The sequence below is a fragment of the Mastigoproctus giganteus genome, chromosome 8 (genome assembly GCF_048544385.1).
Source record: "Mastigoproctus giganteus isolate SK-2022 chromosome 8, ASM4854438v1, whole genome shotgun sequence".
NCBI lineage: Eukaryota > Metazoa > Arthropoda > Arachnida > Uropygi > Thelyphonidae > Mastigoproctus > Mastigoproctus giganteus.
Window position 1 is genome coordinate 176,719,502 of NC_143582.1, and position 17,373 is coordinate 176,736,874.

Consider the following 17,373-nt stretch of genomic DNA (forward strand, 5'->3'; position numbering starts at 1 on the left):
CAGCACAATGCTGTCATTATCATTTATAATCTTATGAACATGCTATGATGTAAAATTAATTAAAAGTGAAGCAATAAATTTTTCTCTTATTGTACTGATAATGTATGTTAATGATAATATCTCTTTCAGAATAGTATTTATTTCATAAAACTTTACATTATTGCAAAATATTATATATATTATCTCAAATCCATTTATATTTCACTTAATTAAAATAACAGCAAAACTTTAAATATGTTTCAATGATCCAATAAATTTTTTTAATAACTTTAGTTTCAACATTAATTAAAACTCACCACAGCCACAATCATTAGAAACCATCGTCCTTGGGTTTCCACAAACTGTAATTCTGTTTTTTCTTGGTCATTTCTATAGTATCTGGAAGGATAGACTTCTTTCCATACAATTACTTGAGAAACAGGCTCTTGACGTAAAAGACTTAGGAGGTGATGATACTGTAAATAAGCACACACATCCAGCAAATCTTCTTTCTGCAAATGACTGGCTAAAAGATAACCCTGTATACAAAATAAATAAAGAGATCACATATGATACAATCTAACTAGTCTTTTAGGGAAATATGCAATGGACTATCTAAAGTTCTGAGGCCTTCAGTAACATAAAAATATTTGTATGCTACTGGATTTCAATGTTTTCAATATATTCCCCCAGTTGGTTGTTATTTGGTTTTTAGGAGCATTAGCAACTAAGGCCATATTGCTCCAGGAATATGCGGTGGTCATTCCCTTGACCTTTCCGCATCCTCCGTATTTGGTGGTGACGGGCTCGAACCCCGGTCTAATCAAGAAGCGTGTGCTACGCACTGCTGCTCCTTCCCACCTGGCTACGGAGGCGCACTCCCCCAGTTGGAAAATCTTCTTTCTCTTAGTTGAACTTTAATTTTAGGAAATGATGAAACAATAAAAGGGATCAAATGAAAGAGTAAGGAGGACATAGTACAACAGGAATGTTGTGTTTACTAGATATTAAACTACAGACAGAACAGTAACAATCTGGGCATCATTATGTATGAAGGAGCCAAGTGTAATTAATTTTTTCCAATGCTTTGAACATTTCCTTCTAATGGAATCACACAGAACATAACATCATGATATGCCTAATTTCCAGATTCACCTTCAGGACAGTACTTGTAGTGAACTAATTTTTCTCAATCACAGAGTAAAAAAAAAAAACAATAGTGCTTTTTTTTTTTTTTTTTTTTACCTCTTTCTCTTTTTTTCCCCTTTTTACTTTGAAAACCAGAATGTTTGTTGCTTGACAATGTTTCTAAAGTTGCTTTCCTGAATTTACTCATAATTTAAAATATTAGAAAAATATACAGTATAATCTAGTGAATGTATTTAATAACACAATAAATATACAGATCTCTATATTTATTGTGTTATTAAATAATTCACTGGATTATACTGTATATTTTTTTTAAAGTACACCAGGCCCTTTCATGATAATTTAAAATGTTACTCTAAAGATTTAGCTGCTCTAAACTGTGACATCTAATTGTGTATGCCTTTGTACTAATGTTTTTTTTTTTTTTTTTTTTTTTTGATTTGGTAGTTGTTGGCGCATCGGCTTCTGTGGCCATATTGCACCTCCCAAGGTTTTTGCAGTACTTTGATCCAAGCCCGAGGCGGGAATCGAACCCGCGACCTTTGGGTTGCCGGGCAGGTACTTTACCCACTCGGCTAGCCCGGTCGGCTTTGTACTAATGTACATAACAGACAAATGAATTTAGGTGGAATGATGTGATGAATGTGTGAAGCTACTACTAAATAACAGTGTTTCTATCTCATTCACAATTCTTCATACAATGGGCTCATAACTTTTTGACTACCCTATACATTTTTTGAAACTTCCAACAATATATTAGAACTACAACAAATATTCAAAGTGATAGTTTTAATTGAATATGAGGTAGAAATGGCAGTTATTAACCCATTACAAGTTGCAGTCAAACTGACTAAAGTATTTTTGTCATGTGCTTAGCAGCAGGGGATAAAAATTACTTGTACTTCAGTCAGTATATAAATGTCCAATTAGATGAGCATTTTTGTCTAAATCAGGCACAGTATAAAGCTTCATATGAAAACAGAATTTTTCTATGTATTAGCAGTAGCAGACACATATAATGCAAGAGAGCAAGCTTATACAGCACCAGCCAAAGAGAGAGAGAGAGAGAAAAAAAAAAAAAAAACACACTTCCCATGTCAACCAGCCTTTCATCTAAATGTTTGTCCACCTCTTCCTTGAATTTATTTACGCTATCAACTTCCACAACGATAGATGGAAGTCTGTTTCAGCAATCAACTACTCACTGGCTAAAGGCAAATTTCCACACATCTATTCAACAACCATCTTTCCTCAATTTGGGTTGATACCACCTCAGGTTTGTAATCTTATCAGCGTCGAGCCTGATCAAACCATTCAAGGCCTTATACACCTCAATCAGATGACCTCGCAGGTGATTTAGTCTCAGGATGCCGCAATTTGGAGAACTTAAACCTTTCTTCGTAAGAGCACCGGCCTTGTTGCCCTTCTCTGTACTCATTCTAGCAACTCTACATCCTTCCTAAAATGAGGCCTCCAGATCAGTATGCAGTACTCGAGGTGTGGCCTGACCACTGCCTTATACAAGGGGTTAATCACCTCCTTATCCCTGCTAGCAAAATTCCTGTATATCACTGACAAGATCCCATGACCTGCTCTGGCAGCCTGTCTGCACTGATCAGAAAGCTTCATATCTGACTGCACAATTACCCCCAGATTTTTTTCATTCTCCACTATCCTGAGTGTAGTACCACCCAGTTGTCACATTTCTCTGGGATTACTGCTATTCATATGCACTACTTTGCATTTGCAATGTTAAACTTAGTTGCCCATCTGCCCAACGTTTCTAGATCCTGTTGCGGTAGCATACTGTCATTACTGTCATTAACAAACCCTGCCAACCTTTATCATCTGCAAACTTCGACATTAAGCCTGATATACCTTCATCAATATCGCTGATAAATATTCAAAACAACAATTGGCTCAACACTGACTAAAGTATTTTTGTCATGTGCTTAGCAGCAGGGGAGAAAAATTACTTGTACTTCAGTCAGAAGTACAAGTCCCCAAACCCCGGGGACTCCACTAATATGGTCGGTGTATAGAGATGAAAGATCAAAAGGCCAAGGTGAAAATGATCTGAGTAATGCAAAGAAGTTACACTCCATAGGAGTTTTATAATTTGCAGTGGGGGAAGTGCTTGCCATCACATTTTCACTGTCATACCAATCAGCATGCAAAATATTAGAACAGACTGGTGGGAATATTTTAATCCATCACAATAAAACAATAACTTCATTCTTGATATTAGGAAAATGAATTGAAATCTTATCATTCTGCAATTATTGTTAAGACTGACTAAATGAGTGCAAACATTAAAATAAAATATAAATTATTCAATTTGTGAAACAAGCTAAACAATCCAAGATATGTATTCTTTCTACAAAAACTAAATTAAAAGTGATAAAACCAAAAAGAAAAAAGGAAAAAAAAAGCCAAAAACAGAATAGCTTTCAAAGTGAAGTCCTTTCTTGTGAATTTCAATAAAAATGTGCTTGTTGTTTGCATAAATTCTTGAAGACACCAAATTGTAACAAAGTTTATTACTATCAAATATACAAGTTAAAACAATGACAAATGTAGATAAAGGCAATAAAAATAAAGAGGCATACAACAACCAATTCAAATAAACTAGTTAAAAGCACTAAAAATAATTATACCAAAAATAAATCATCATAATTATTTTTGACTATCATATTATACTTTTGTATATGTTATTTTTATTGCTTTTATCTACATTTGTCTTAATTGTAACTTTGTACATCCTATAGTAATAAACATCATTATAAGTCAGTTGGTGGCTACAAAAATTTATACATGTATCATATTTCCAACCTCAGAGGATTCTTCACTTGTCACTCATTTGGTGGTTTGATCTGAATCATTTCAATGAAGGGAGAAAGTTCTTAAAGGACTTTTCAATTGGGGATATAGTTAGCCCACCTCAATGGAGGCAGTAGTATTTTTCTCCCAAATGTTATCCCAGATTATTTTAGCTCACCAAATATGCAGATTGCCTGTGAACACATACATTTCTAACACAATGGCAAGATATACAAAATAGAATTTAAGACAAACCATGCTCAACAGAAAAAGGAGGCAAAGGAAAAAGGGGAGAATGACAGGGAACACTGATGCAAAGGGCACCAAACAGACACAAAGTACAGATTCTGTGAAAATTCTACATTTTTGCGGGATTATACAAAGAATGCTTGAAGAATAGGGTCAATGCCCTTAAAGGAATAAAAGACAGAGACCCTTCAGACACTCAGCTGTCCACCCCAGTGCTTGATCTCATGCCCAACATTAGACAACACACAACATCCTTTGCAACAGAGATCCTTGGTCCAACATGAAATAGCTATAGTTGGTGACTAGATTGTCAGAGAAATGGGAAACATATTGTACAAAAAAGACAGGTGGAATAGGACCAGAATAAGTCTTGGGGCTAAAGTTGATGACATTACAGAGCAGCAATCATCTTTTAAGGGCATGAAAGGTGATTTTGTTGTACACATTGGTACTAATGATATTAAGAGTAGGCCACCTGAGGATTTAAGTAACAATTATAGAGCAATATAGAGGAACAGTTGAGTTAAGACTGAAATTGAGTGTCTGCAATAATGCCCAGACAACTGGAGGGAGTACATGATGAGAGCCTTGTCAATCAATTCAACCCTGGAGAGAATGTGCAAGGCTTGTGGGGGAGAATTTTTCCCAGCATGGTCTGTGCTCATTAACAGAAGTTAAAGAGCACAGATCATGCAACTGGTCTCTTGCAATTGTGGTTCTCACGCCTGATAAAATATTGGATGAAATTAAACAGAAGGGGTGCAAGAATATTTGCTGATACTATTGAGGCAGTCATAGTGATACTACTGAGGTGAGTCGGGAAAACTGCTAGCCTGGAATGATACAGAGACTAATAGATTAACAGTAGGTGCAGACAGACGTGAAAGTGATTCTTGCACTGCTTCTATTGGAACATTCAGCCTGGAAAGCAAGGTATCGGGGATTTCAAGATCTGCTGGACCCTAATGGAAGAAGCAATGCAGACATTGTGGGATTTTCAGAGACATGGTGTCAATTAGATACAAAAGATTCGAATTTTGAATATGAGAAATACATGTACAGAAAGGACAAAAAAAAAAAAAAAAAAAAAAAAAACCCCTACCATATTAGGGCCACCCAAGAATGAAGTCCATAAATCAAGCCCATAAATTGTCCTCTGGTCAATTGGTTGTTTTGCTAGACAAAAAACTTGAGTTTCCGGGGGAAGAGGAATAACTTTGCTATCTACAGCTGAGACCAACTTAGCCATGGAATGAAAAAATCCCACAAAAGGTCTCATCATTGAAGGGATTTGAACCCAGGCCTTTCCATCTGGAGTACAAAGGATGATATTATGCTCTTAGTTAAGAACCACACAAAATCAAACGAAGTGCATACAGTGGACATGGGTGGTCAGTGCAATATAGAGTCAGTTTGGTGTGAGATAAGCACTGGGAAAAAAAAATGAGAGCAAGAGTGTGTTATAAGCTCAGTGATTGTAATGAGTATAACAAACAACTGTAAAGATATATTGAGTGGGCCAGTAAATCAGAATGCCTTATAATAGGGGACGTGAACTTACCAGATACTGATTGGACCCTGTGGATTGTTCACTCACACACTATCAAGAGTTGTGTGGGTTTAGTGGATGATCATTTTCTGTAAGACCTTATCAAAGAGGAAGCAATACTCTTGATTATTAGCAGCAACCCTCTATGCTTTAAGAATCTACAGTAAAAGATCTGTTAGGTGGCAGTAATCGCAATGTATTGATGTGGGTTGTTGTTGTTTGTTTGTTGTTGGCACATCGGCTTTTTTGGCCATAATGCCCCTTTCATAGTTTTGTCTTTTCTAGTTTGGTCTCTTGCAATTGTGGTTCTAACTGATGCCTGATAAAATTACAGAGTGGAAATATTCACAATATACTTAATGAGGAGATGGAGTGTGATTGTATACATTGATTGCAATGACTTTTTTTTTTTTTTTTAATCTGATTATAAAAGCCTATTAATTTTAGTTAGTGAAAGACTTCTTGCATATTATTTTCTTCACTTAAAATGCTTTTCAAAGCAGTAGCATCTTGAATTTTAGTTACACTTTAACAGCTATTTTGCTTTCATTTAAAACACAGAAGTGTATTCCTAGTGTCTTTTGCTTAGAGATTCAAAAGCCATTGTGTTTTCTGTCTGTGCAGTAACTTTTTTAATTGTTGATTGTAGTCGGAACTCTACTGTTCACATATTTTGTGAATGGCAAGAAATGCTTAAATCGTTGACATAAAGTGCTGCATCTACGGCATTTGTTTAGCTATTGAGTTGATTTTTATGGCAAACAGGGTAGCACTGAGTACTGATCATGTGGTACTCCTTCCTGCACAAAGACCTGCAATAGTGTGATTAATATCTTAACTTGGAAAGTTCGTTGTTGCAAAAAATTTCACATATATATATCAGGAGATGTCCTCTCATCCCAAAGTTATAAATTTCTCTAAGTATTCCATATCACCATGGTGTGTCATACACGTTTTCTAGATCAAAACATATCATTACTAAGTGTTGTTTGTTTTCTTATGAAAGCAGTTCTTATGCTGTTTTCTGCTTTTATCTTAAGTGGACTTGTTCTTTCTAAAACCACACTGAATTGAGTTTAGCAGGTTATGGGTTTCTAAGAACCACATTAGTTGGGCATTTACTGTTTTTTCAAGTATTTTTCAAGGCAGCTAGTTAAGGCTATAGGGCAATAGTGATTCAGATTTGTGGGATCTTTATTTGGTTCTGGGAAGGCTAAGACTATTATATGGCACCATTGATTTGGAAAGGAATTTTCTAGCTATATCCTATCATATAAGAAGAGCAATGATATCAATGATTTCTCGTCTAATTGTTGTACCATCATGTATACTATTTCATCTGGACCCGTTGCTATTGCACTTAAGAGTTCTTTACTTATGTAAACTCCAGAAGGAAGGGAGATGAATCAGATTGGTCCACTTAACCTAGATGGTTTGAGTATTGATGATCCTGGCTTCATCTGTGAAATGGCTTTATAAAGTTCTCTGAGAGTGAATAGTTGGTTATAGGATTCTTTATTTTTAACTGGAGAAATTCTATTTATATGTTTATGCATGTGCTTTACGTTTTTAGAAAGCTGGTCCATAGGAGACACTATCTGATATTTTTCAAAATGTTCTACCAGAGCATTTGCTATGCCTTCAGGCTTGGCTATATGTTATCCATTCCATTTTATAAAAGGAGGAGAAATTCTTTGATATTTGTTGTTCGTTTTATTTATTTTGTCCAAAAACCCTGTTTTCCTAGTAATCTTAGATGCAAAAAGGATCCAAGATTCTTTCTTACTAATCTTAGTAATGCATCTGACATTTTCCCTGGCTTTTTTGAATTGCATCAAGTTGGTTGTGATGGGGTATTTTTAGAAAATATTGATGCCTTGATTTTCTCGTGTTTTGCTAGAATATAGGCATCTTCCATCACGGCTTTGGATGTATGAGAAATTTTGATTAAATTTTTGGTACTGCTAATTTTGCAGCCTGCAAGAGTTTGCCATTTACTTATTTCACTGCAGAGCCAATTGACACCTATTGGATTTGTTGCTCTTCTAATATGACTAGCTCTTGTATCTTGCCCAGTTTGCCTTATATAATCTCCACTTTGGAGTACTTTCTGGTTGATAAAGGGTTCTTTTAAAGTAATCTTTACTGGATAATCCACTACCTAGTAGATCATTATTAACTGCCCACTCCAGTAGAGGGTATATTAATGGAGTGCATATAGAAAGGTCTATTGCTGTACTAGTTCTTGTGGGTAGCCGTATATATTTGAGCAAGCTCAATGCTGATGGGATTCTTCCTCTTGCTCAGAATAATCACTTGGGAGGACATAAATTCAAATTGACGAAAGACAGTTGTAGGATAGATGTGCGGAAGTCTGCCTTTATCCAGTGGGTGGTTGATTGCTGGAACAAACTTCCATCTGTCATTGTAGAAGTTGATAGCTTAAATAGATTCAGGGCAGAACTAGACAAACATTTGGAGCGAGTAGATGGGTGAAATGAGAAGGGTGTTTTTTTTTTGGCAGATGATGTATATAATAAACTTGCTTTCTTGCATCATATGCCTTTACTAATACTAATATGTGGGTGTCCTATCATTTAAGAGTATCAGGTATTGAGCTTATCAAGTAGTTTTTCTTGAATCTGAATTCTTCTATCTGTGTTTTCATTTCTCCATAGGGTGGTGGTAACCATTCGTATCTCCCAATGATACAGAAAGGAGGTGATAGTTGAACTACCAGGTCTTCTAGTTCTGTATAACTTATATCTTGATGTGGTGGTAGGTAGATGGAGGCAACTGTTATATGAAAATTTACCGTATGAACAGTTATAACCTCTAGATCTGCAAGGGAATCTGTTGGGTACGTATAATGGAATTTACTAGGATTGCTACTCCAGCATGTACTGTGCGGTTCATAATTCTGTCTTTTCTGTATATATTGTAATTTTTTAGTGATATGTTGTTTCTGAGGTTTAAAATATGTTTCTTGCAAACATAGACTAATCGGCCTGTACTGTGCTAAGAGATCGTGGTTATCATCAAAATTGCTGCAGAACCCTCTACAGTTTCGATATAGAGGGTTCTGCAGCATTTTTTTTTTTTGAAAGTGCTATGAGAACCAAAAAATGAATATTTTTTGATAGCACTTTCAGCTTGTATTCTTGAGTTTGTTGCCTTAGGGTTCTCTGTTTTATGTCTTCCTTTATCAGAGAGGTATAGCTTTCTGGTATCCATCTCTTCTGCAAAAAATTTCTAGTATTGTTTCTTCTGGTAGATTTATTTCTTCTACTTCCATGTTGTCTATTCATTTCCATTCACTTCAGTGGTTATGTTTTTTTGTGGATTTGGTTCTTTCTCTAGTTGGTGGAATCTTAATGGACGTGTTTATTACCCATTCTGGTTTTTGTTTTGGATCAATGAGCAGAGAACGTGCCCAATCTGATAGGGATTTTTTTGGTGGGATTGTTTCTATTGTTCTATAAGTTTGTGTTACTTGTGCATGTGATGATCTATTTGTTTGTTGTGGTTGTATTGTTTTTTTTAGCTTCTTGGTATGTTGCATTGTTTCTACTTTATATTTCTATATTCTCTTTTCTCTCTCTTCCATTATTCACATTTTTTTGAGTAGGCTTTATGTTCTTCTCTGCAGTTGAATTTTGTGCTGTACTGTCATGTTGTGTAAGTTCTTGCAACCCACATTTTGCACAGAAAGCAAAACCTCTGCACTCAGCTTGAATGTCTATATTTCTGACACTTAAAACATCGGACAGGGTTTGGAATAATGGTCTCAGTGAGCAGTATAGGTATCCAGCTTTTACAGTTTTTGATGGTTTTGAAGTGTTAAAGGTTAGAATGATATTCCTTGTTGGGATAATTTCTCCATCTCTTTTAATTGTTATTAAAAGAGAGAGAGACTTCTGGCTAGAATAACTCTTTGATCTTTCAACTCTTCTTGGATTTCGTCTTTAGCATTAGTATCAGTAGAGCCACACGATTCAAGAAAGCAAGTTATGCAGCATCAGCCAAAAAAAAAAAAAAAAAAAACTACTCCGATTTCACTGCTCTACTTCATTCCAAATATCTGTCCAGCTCAGCCTTAAATTTATTTAGGCTATCAACTTCCACAACAAAAGATGGAAGTCTGTTCCACCAATCGACTACCAGCTGGCTAAAGGCAAACTTCCGCACATCTATCCTACAACTGTCTTTCCTCAAATTGAATTTATGCCCTCTCAGGTGATTATTCTGGGCAAGAGGAAGAATCCCAACACCACTGAGCATGCTCGAACCATTCAAGGCTTTATACATCTTAATCAGATCACCTCGCAGGTGCTTAGACTCCAAACACTGTAATCTGAAAAACTTAAGCCTTTCTTCGTAAGAGCAACCCTTTGTTCCATTCAATAATCTTGTTGCCCTTCTCTGTACTCGTTCCAACAGCTCTATATCCTTCTTAAAATGGGGCCTTCAGACCTGTATATAGTACTCAAGGTGTGGCCTGACCATCGCCTTATACAAGGGGATAATCACCTCCTTATCCTTGCTAGAAAGATTCCTGTATATCATTGACAAAACGCCATGAGCTACTCTTGCAGCCGTCTGCACTCCTCAGAAAACTTCATATCTGCCTGCACAATTACCCCCCAGGCCCTTTTCATTCTCTACCACCGTCAGTGTAGTACCACAGAGTTTATACGTTACTCTGGAGTTTCTGCTTCCCATATGTAGTACTTCACATTTGTCAATGTTAAACTTCATTTGCTACCTCTCAGCACATCTCCTCAACTTTTCTAGATCCTGTTACAGCAGCATACTGTCATTAGTGTCATTAACAACTCTGCCAACCTTCATATCATCTGCAAACTTAAACACTAAGCCTGATATACCACCATCAATATCATTTATAAATACAGAAAACAACAATGGACCCAACACTGAACCCTGAGGGACTCCATGAAGAGCAGTGTCCATTGATTACCACTCTGTCTTCTCCATTCAACCATCCCTTTATCCATACCAGCAATTTGCCTCCAATGCCGCACTGCTCCAATTTGTGCAGCAGTCTTCCACATGCAACAGTATTAAAATCCTTTCTACGATCCAAATATATGATATCAAAATTATTCCCTGGATCCAGTTGCTTTGTAACCACATGACATTATCCAATCAAATTGGTCAGACAAGACTTCCCCTTAACAAACCCATGCTGTGTCCGAGCTATAACTGAAGTCTTGTCTTGATGATCCTGCAGTGCTTCTTTAACCAGTGCCTCCATTAATTTTCCTGGAACAGAAGTTAAATTAACAGGTCTATAATTACTTGTGTTACCCTTTGATCCTCCTTTGTGAATTGGGATCACATTTGCACATCTCCAGTCCATGGGAACCTCCCCTGAGTCCAAGGAAGCACCCGTAATTATGGCTAAGGGTTTGCTTGCTTCCTTTGCTGCCTCCTTTAATATAACTGAATAGATTCCATCCACCCCAGGTGCCTTTCTTATGTTTAACTTCAACAGTTTCTCCTCCACTTTCCTCTCAGTTATTATAAAATCATCTAGCTCACTGCCAGAGTTTAGTTCACTTCTGGCATTCCCCTCCCTGAATAACTCCTCGTGTGAATCTAGATGCAAAATACTCATTTAGTTTGTTAGCCACATGAGCAGGATCATCAACAGTTGAACCATCGATATCCAGTGAACCAATCTGATTCATCCCCTTCCTTCTAGAGTTTACATAGGTAAAGAACTCTGTGCTGTTTTTCTTTGCATCCTTTGCCAAAGATTTCTCATAATCTGCCTTTGCTTGCCTAATCTCCTCTGTGATTTGGTTACAGACCAGCTTATATCTATAGTAGGCTTGCATGTCAGCCATTAATTTATATTTATCCCATGCATTTTTCTTCTCTGCCACGTCTCATTAGTTCAACTGACCTGCATTTAGGACTAAACCTTGTTTGTTATTTGGTTTTTAGGAGCATTAGCAACTAAAGCCATATTGATACAGGGATATGTGGTGGTCATTCCCTGACCTTTCCGCATCCTCCTTATTTGGGGGTCACGGGCTCGAACCCCGGTCTAATCAAGAAGCGTGTACTACGCACGGTTGCTTCTGCCCACCTGGCTACAGAGGCGCCACCTAAACCTTGAAAAATATTTCTTAGTTGGTATGTAAAGCCTAGTAGCTTCCAAGATTAATTCTTTGAATGCTTCCCATTTTGAATTTGTTGGTGGTAACATCATCAGTTGGTTCCACTGTATAGAATTTAAATACTGTCTAAGACCTCCATAGTCGCCTTTACGAAAGCAAAAACCCTTCACTTTACCCTTGATGGTAGTTACCTCTTTGAGTAAATCGCACTTCAGCACACTGTGATCACTGCCACCTAGTGGTTCCTTTATCTGCAGATTCTTAATGCACGAAGAATCACTACTGATAATCAGATCAAGAGTATTATTCCCTCTAGCTGCCTCCAGAACATGCTGATGTGAAAACAATCATCCAATAAATCCCCAAAAGCCTTGCTAGTGTGAGTGACCAACCCACAAATTCCAGTCAGTATCTGGGAAATTAAAATCTCCCATTATAAGACACTCTGATTTACTGGCCCTTTCTATTTCCCTGTACAGTTTTTTGTTATACTCATCAGAGTCATTAGGCCTATAACACACTACTACTCTAAATTTTGATTTCCCAGTGCTTATGTCACACCAAACTGACACGACACTGCACTGTCCAGCAATGTCGACTGGCTGTACCTCCTTGGATTTTATGTTTCTTAACTAATAGCATAACTCCTCCTCCCTTCCTATCCTGTCTATCCTTCCTGTACACATTGTACACCCTAAATTCCAGTACTGCATTCTTTACATCTGTATGACACCAATCTGATTCATCCACTTCCTTCTAGAGTTTACATAGGTAAAGAACTCTTTGCTGTTTTTCTTTGCATCCTTTGCCAAAGGTCTCTGATATCCCAACAATATCAGCCTTTGATGTTTTGACCAATACCTCAAATTCATCAACCAAACTCCTAGCATTGGTGTACATGCAAGTATACATGCACCTGTTCCTATTCTTAGCTACTTTAACACAACCCATGTGTTTACTTGCACCACAATAATTCCCAGCAGTCTCTGAAATCCCTTGCATCTTGTTTTCCAGACTTCTGCTCATTCCAATAGAAGCAGTGCAAGAATCACTTTCACCTCTGCCAGCAGCTACTGTTAATCTATTAGTCCGTGCATCCCCCAATCTAGCAGTTTTCCAACCCACCTAACACTGCCTCTACTGTATCAGCAAATAGTCTTGCACCCTTTCTATTTAAGTGTATCCCATCCCTGTAGAAGCAGTCTCTCCTGTTAACAAGCACAGACCAGGCTGAGAAAAATTCTACCCTTTGAGCCTTGCACAATCTCTCCAGGGCCGAATTGATTGACAAGGCTCTCATCATATACTCCCTCCTATTGTGTCTGAGCAGAATTGCAGACACTTTCAAATTCAACCCTAATTCACAGCTTTTTTTCAACTGTGACATGTACTTGTTTAGGAATTCCACCGGTCTCCTACTCTTAATATCATTAGTGCACGTGTAGAACAATATCACCTTTTGTGCCCTTAAAAGATGATATCCGCTCTACAATGTCATCAACCTTTGCCTCTGGCAGACCTATCCTGGTTGTGTTCTACCTATCCTTTTTACAAAGCATGTTCCCCGTTTCCCTGACAATAGATTCACTGACAACTACTAGTTCCTGTGGGACCAGCGCATTCTACCTGTGGGGGGAGTGTTGCTGCTGTTTTTCATGATGACCAAGTTCAAGCTCTGGCGTTGATGTGGGCAGCTGAGAGCTTGATGGGCCCCTTAATTTAGATCCTTCAAGGGCATCCACCCTGTCCTTCAAGCTCTCATATAGGCCCATAACAACGCTGAGTTGTCGCCTGATTTCCTCACACTCCTTACATCGTGCTCGTGCGCACAAAAAGACACCCCCCTTGGCAATATCATGTCCCGTACCTGACTGCTCCAAAAACAAGCAAGCAGTGCATTTTAAAAGGCTGCGATTCACAGGACAACTGCCTCCCTCAGTTCTCTTCTGAGCCACAGCACTCCCATTAGCTTGAGCCTTTTGCTTTGCTGCTCTGGTCTGAGTCATGATTTAGATTTAATTTCAATAAAATTCAATTTCAGTACAAAATTATAAACCTAAACTTATATCCCAATGCAGTTATAACACTATATATATAATATATATGTATTTTTTTTTTTTTTTCAGTATCGAGTATTATCCCCGAGTTTCGTTATATAACTTCCGTAACAAGTTATGTATTAATTAATAATGTTACGTTTGTAAAATCTAAGTTGTTATTTAGTTAAAAAAAGTACAATTTAATTGATAATTAAGTTTAATAAGATTAATAAATTTTACTGATTAATCGATAATAATATATACTATACTAAGCTAACGCTATCTAGTACGGGATATAACCTTGTATAACAATGGCGGTAAGTTACGAACGGTAAATCTACAGACACTAAGTATTAATTAACTTCCAAAATCTCTCTATCTAAATTCAGAATAAACCAAGAATCTTGACTAGGTCTATAAGCTACTTATAGAAAATAATTTAATATAACAATTAAGTCAATAAAGTGGCTAAATATAGCCAAAAACTTGCATTCTCCGGAGCTGCAAAACTTGTAAAACACATGGATTGGATACCCTTACAGATACTAAGTAATAACTTACAAAATCTCTATCAAAGTTAAAAATTAAACTAAGTATCATAACTAGAAATATAAAGCTACTCTAAAAAATAAATTAATATGCCAATTTAAGTCAATAAAACAGCAAAAGTTAAAAAAAAAAACTTCTCTATTTTCGGAGCCATAAAAACTTCGCCTGAACAAGGCTACTCTTGTTCCCAAAAACGAGTCTTTGAGAACAATGAGATCCCATTCAGTAACTACTCCTTTCAAGGTATTCAGTGTGGAATAAGCAGTAACTGTTATTGGAATTTCTCCAAAAGTTCTTGCTTTCATTAGATGCTCTTCTTGTTTTTGGTTTGTCATCTCTACTAGTAGATCCCCTGATTCTGACTGTTTTACAGGAACTAGCTATGTTCTCAAGAGTTTTCTGAATTCGAAACAGTGACAAACTTCCTATGGGTTGTTCATTCCCAGAATGAATAATTAAGAACAGTGGTGTGACTAGATTGAGTGTCTCTGTCTTTTGTTGCTAAGTTGTACATAAACTCATTTCGCCTAGTTTTCTGTTAGTTTGAGTAGCAAAAAAATTGATGGTCTGTTTTTGCCATGGTTGCTCATTTTAGCCCTTGGCAAGAGGACTCTTTTGCATAGGTTTCCAGACCTACCATGGGAAGGCAGGATCAGTGGTTGAAGTGTTAGTTGGTTAGTGGAACTAGAAATATATGAAAAAAATAAAGAAAGGTGAGTTCCCTTTCTGCTTCTTACTTGTAGCTTTTCAATTATAGAATTGTTTTTAAATAAAACTGTTGCGAGCAAGATAGGAACTTAAAAAAATAACTTTAATCACTTATCAAAAGCACTCTATAAGTCGCAGTAATGTCTCTTGGCCTCAAAAAATGCTTCACACACGGGGCCTATTGATGTGAGATTTACTGCCAAAGGCAAGAGAAAGGGTTTTTGCTTTTGTACAGTTGAGTATAGGGATCAGAGACAGTTTTAAAATTCTATGCAGTGGGACCAGCTGATGAAGTTACCCACAAAAATTCTAAATAGGTGTCATTCAGGGAATGTAATCATAAAGACTATCAGGCTTTTTATACTGATTAAGAGATACCATTCAAGGCTTACGCCTAGACCGCTGTCAGATGAACTGATGCAACTTGTTGCACAGAATAAAAATGCACAGGATGCGCATTTGTAAAAGTTTGGAATCAGAGTGTTTGACTTTTGGAATTAGCTATCACAATGTAAGGTCTAATATGAAAAAAAAAAAAAAAAAACACTATAAAGTATTTTAAGATTTTTTTTTATTAAGCATTGAAAAATTCACAACAAAAACACACTAAAATTATTAATATTAACAACTATACTGATTTTTCATAAAAATATGCTGCACAACATTTTATCACTGCATCATACAGACGTGGCATTCTGGTGATTAATTTTATAATAGTTGCTTGACTAACATTATTCCAAGAAACCTGCAAGGTTTCCCATAAATTTTATAAAGTAACACAGACTTCAAGGACTTAATGGTATAGATGACCCCATAAAAGCTCTATTTAAGCCAGGTGATTGGGGTGGCCACACCAAAAAAGCAATACCCCCCTTCCTATTATTTAGTTGCTAGAAAGTCCTTGCACAGTATACTAAAGAATATTTTTATAGTCTGCTTTTCTTAAAATTCCTTCAATTGTGATAATGTCACCTATTCCAGAACAGGAGAAACTCCAGATCACAATTGAACCACCACCCTGCTTGACTGTAGGCACTAAACAATGTAGCACCATTTTTTCTTCAGTTGATTGTCTCACAAAAACTCTGTGCTTGGATCCAAAAATTTCAAAATTGGATTCATCCATCCACAGTACATTTTTCCACTCTTGAATTGTCCAACGTTGATGGCTTAGCCCAAGCCAACCATTTCTTTGAATTTTCCAGTTTTAATAAGGGTTTTCAGACCGCCACATGACCACAAAGTCCTGCTTGTCTGAGACAAGGTTTTACAGTGGACGTAGATATGGGAGTTTCTCTGTTACAATTGAAACACCTAGTTTTTTGCTAATATTTCTCATGGAATAACTTTCTTTATAAAGAGTAATAACAGCACTTCTTTTTTCAACACAGAGTTCCCTATTTCTTACCATGTTTATTAATATGAAATGCAAAAACTTCACCAACCACTCTTTCTGAATGATGAGTGTTCAATTTTATAAGTTACAGCTCTTTCTCCTCAATTTATATTACTGCAAAACACTCTAGAATCAGTTAACACAGTCTACAATGTTCAGAAATCTTCTACAGCTTTCTGGAATTTCTCAAATATTCTTATATTAAGGGAGGTAGCAAAAGAGGCAAGAAAACTTTAGCCATGGTTATAAGAATATCCTTGGATTCAAGGAAGATCCCTATGGACTGGAGATGTGTGAATGTATCCCTAATTCATAAAGGGGGATCAAAGGATAACATGCATAATTAGAGCTGTTACCTTTACTTCTGTTCCATGGAATATTCTCGAATATTCTAGAAATTTCTTAAATATTATTTAATTTTTTATACATAATTGATACATAAGTTCATACGAGTTGGGTGACATCTCCCCCCACAGACACACAACGTGTTACCACAGAATATGTTAGCTAGTTCACGAACACCCCTCACCAATTATCCAACGAACCGACATATCAACAAGTTACAAATCTTTCCTCGTGTACACTATCACAGGACCAGATTTCGCTTTTATCCAAAGGACTAAATTATAATTTACCACCTCGAAAACTGCCTAAAAAACAATGCGTAATTGATATTGAATTTGGACTTCTTAATGTTCCACAAAAAGATATATTTATTCAACAAGTTAACCAAGTAGTGAATAACATAAAAGAAACACGACTTCCTAAATTGAATACACACGACAGTTC

General features: G+C 36.6%; 1 protein-coding gene across 5 annotated transcripts in view; it reads right to left on the bottom strand.

The window, feature by feature from the left end:
* The window catches only part of in (inturned planar cell polarity protein), a 349,766-nt gene that overhangs the window by 148,024 nt on the left and 184,369 nt on the right, over nucleotides 1–17,373 (bottom strand). For all 5 annotated transcript variants that reach the window (XM_090379923.1, XM_090379921.1, XM_090379922.1 and 2 more), the window contains one exon: nucleotides 297–518. In XM_090379923.1, coding sequence (XP_090236049.1) covers nucleotides 297–518 — 222 coding nt within the window. The remainder of the gene's footprint in view (nucleotides 1–296; nucleotides 519–17,373) is intronic.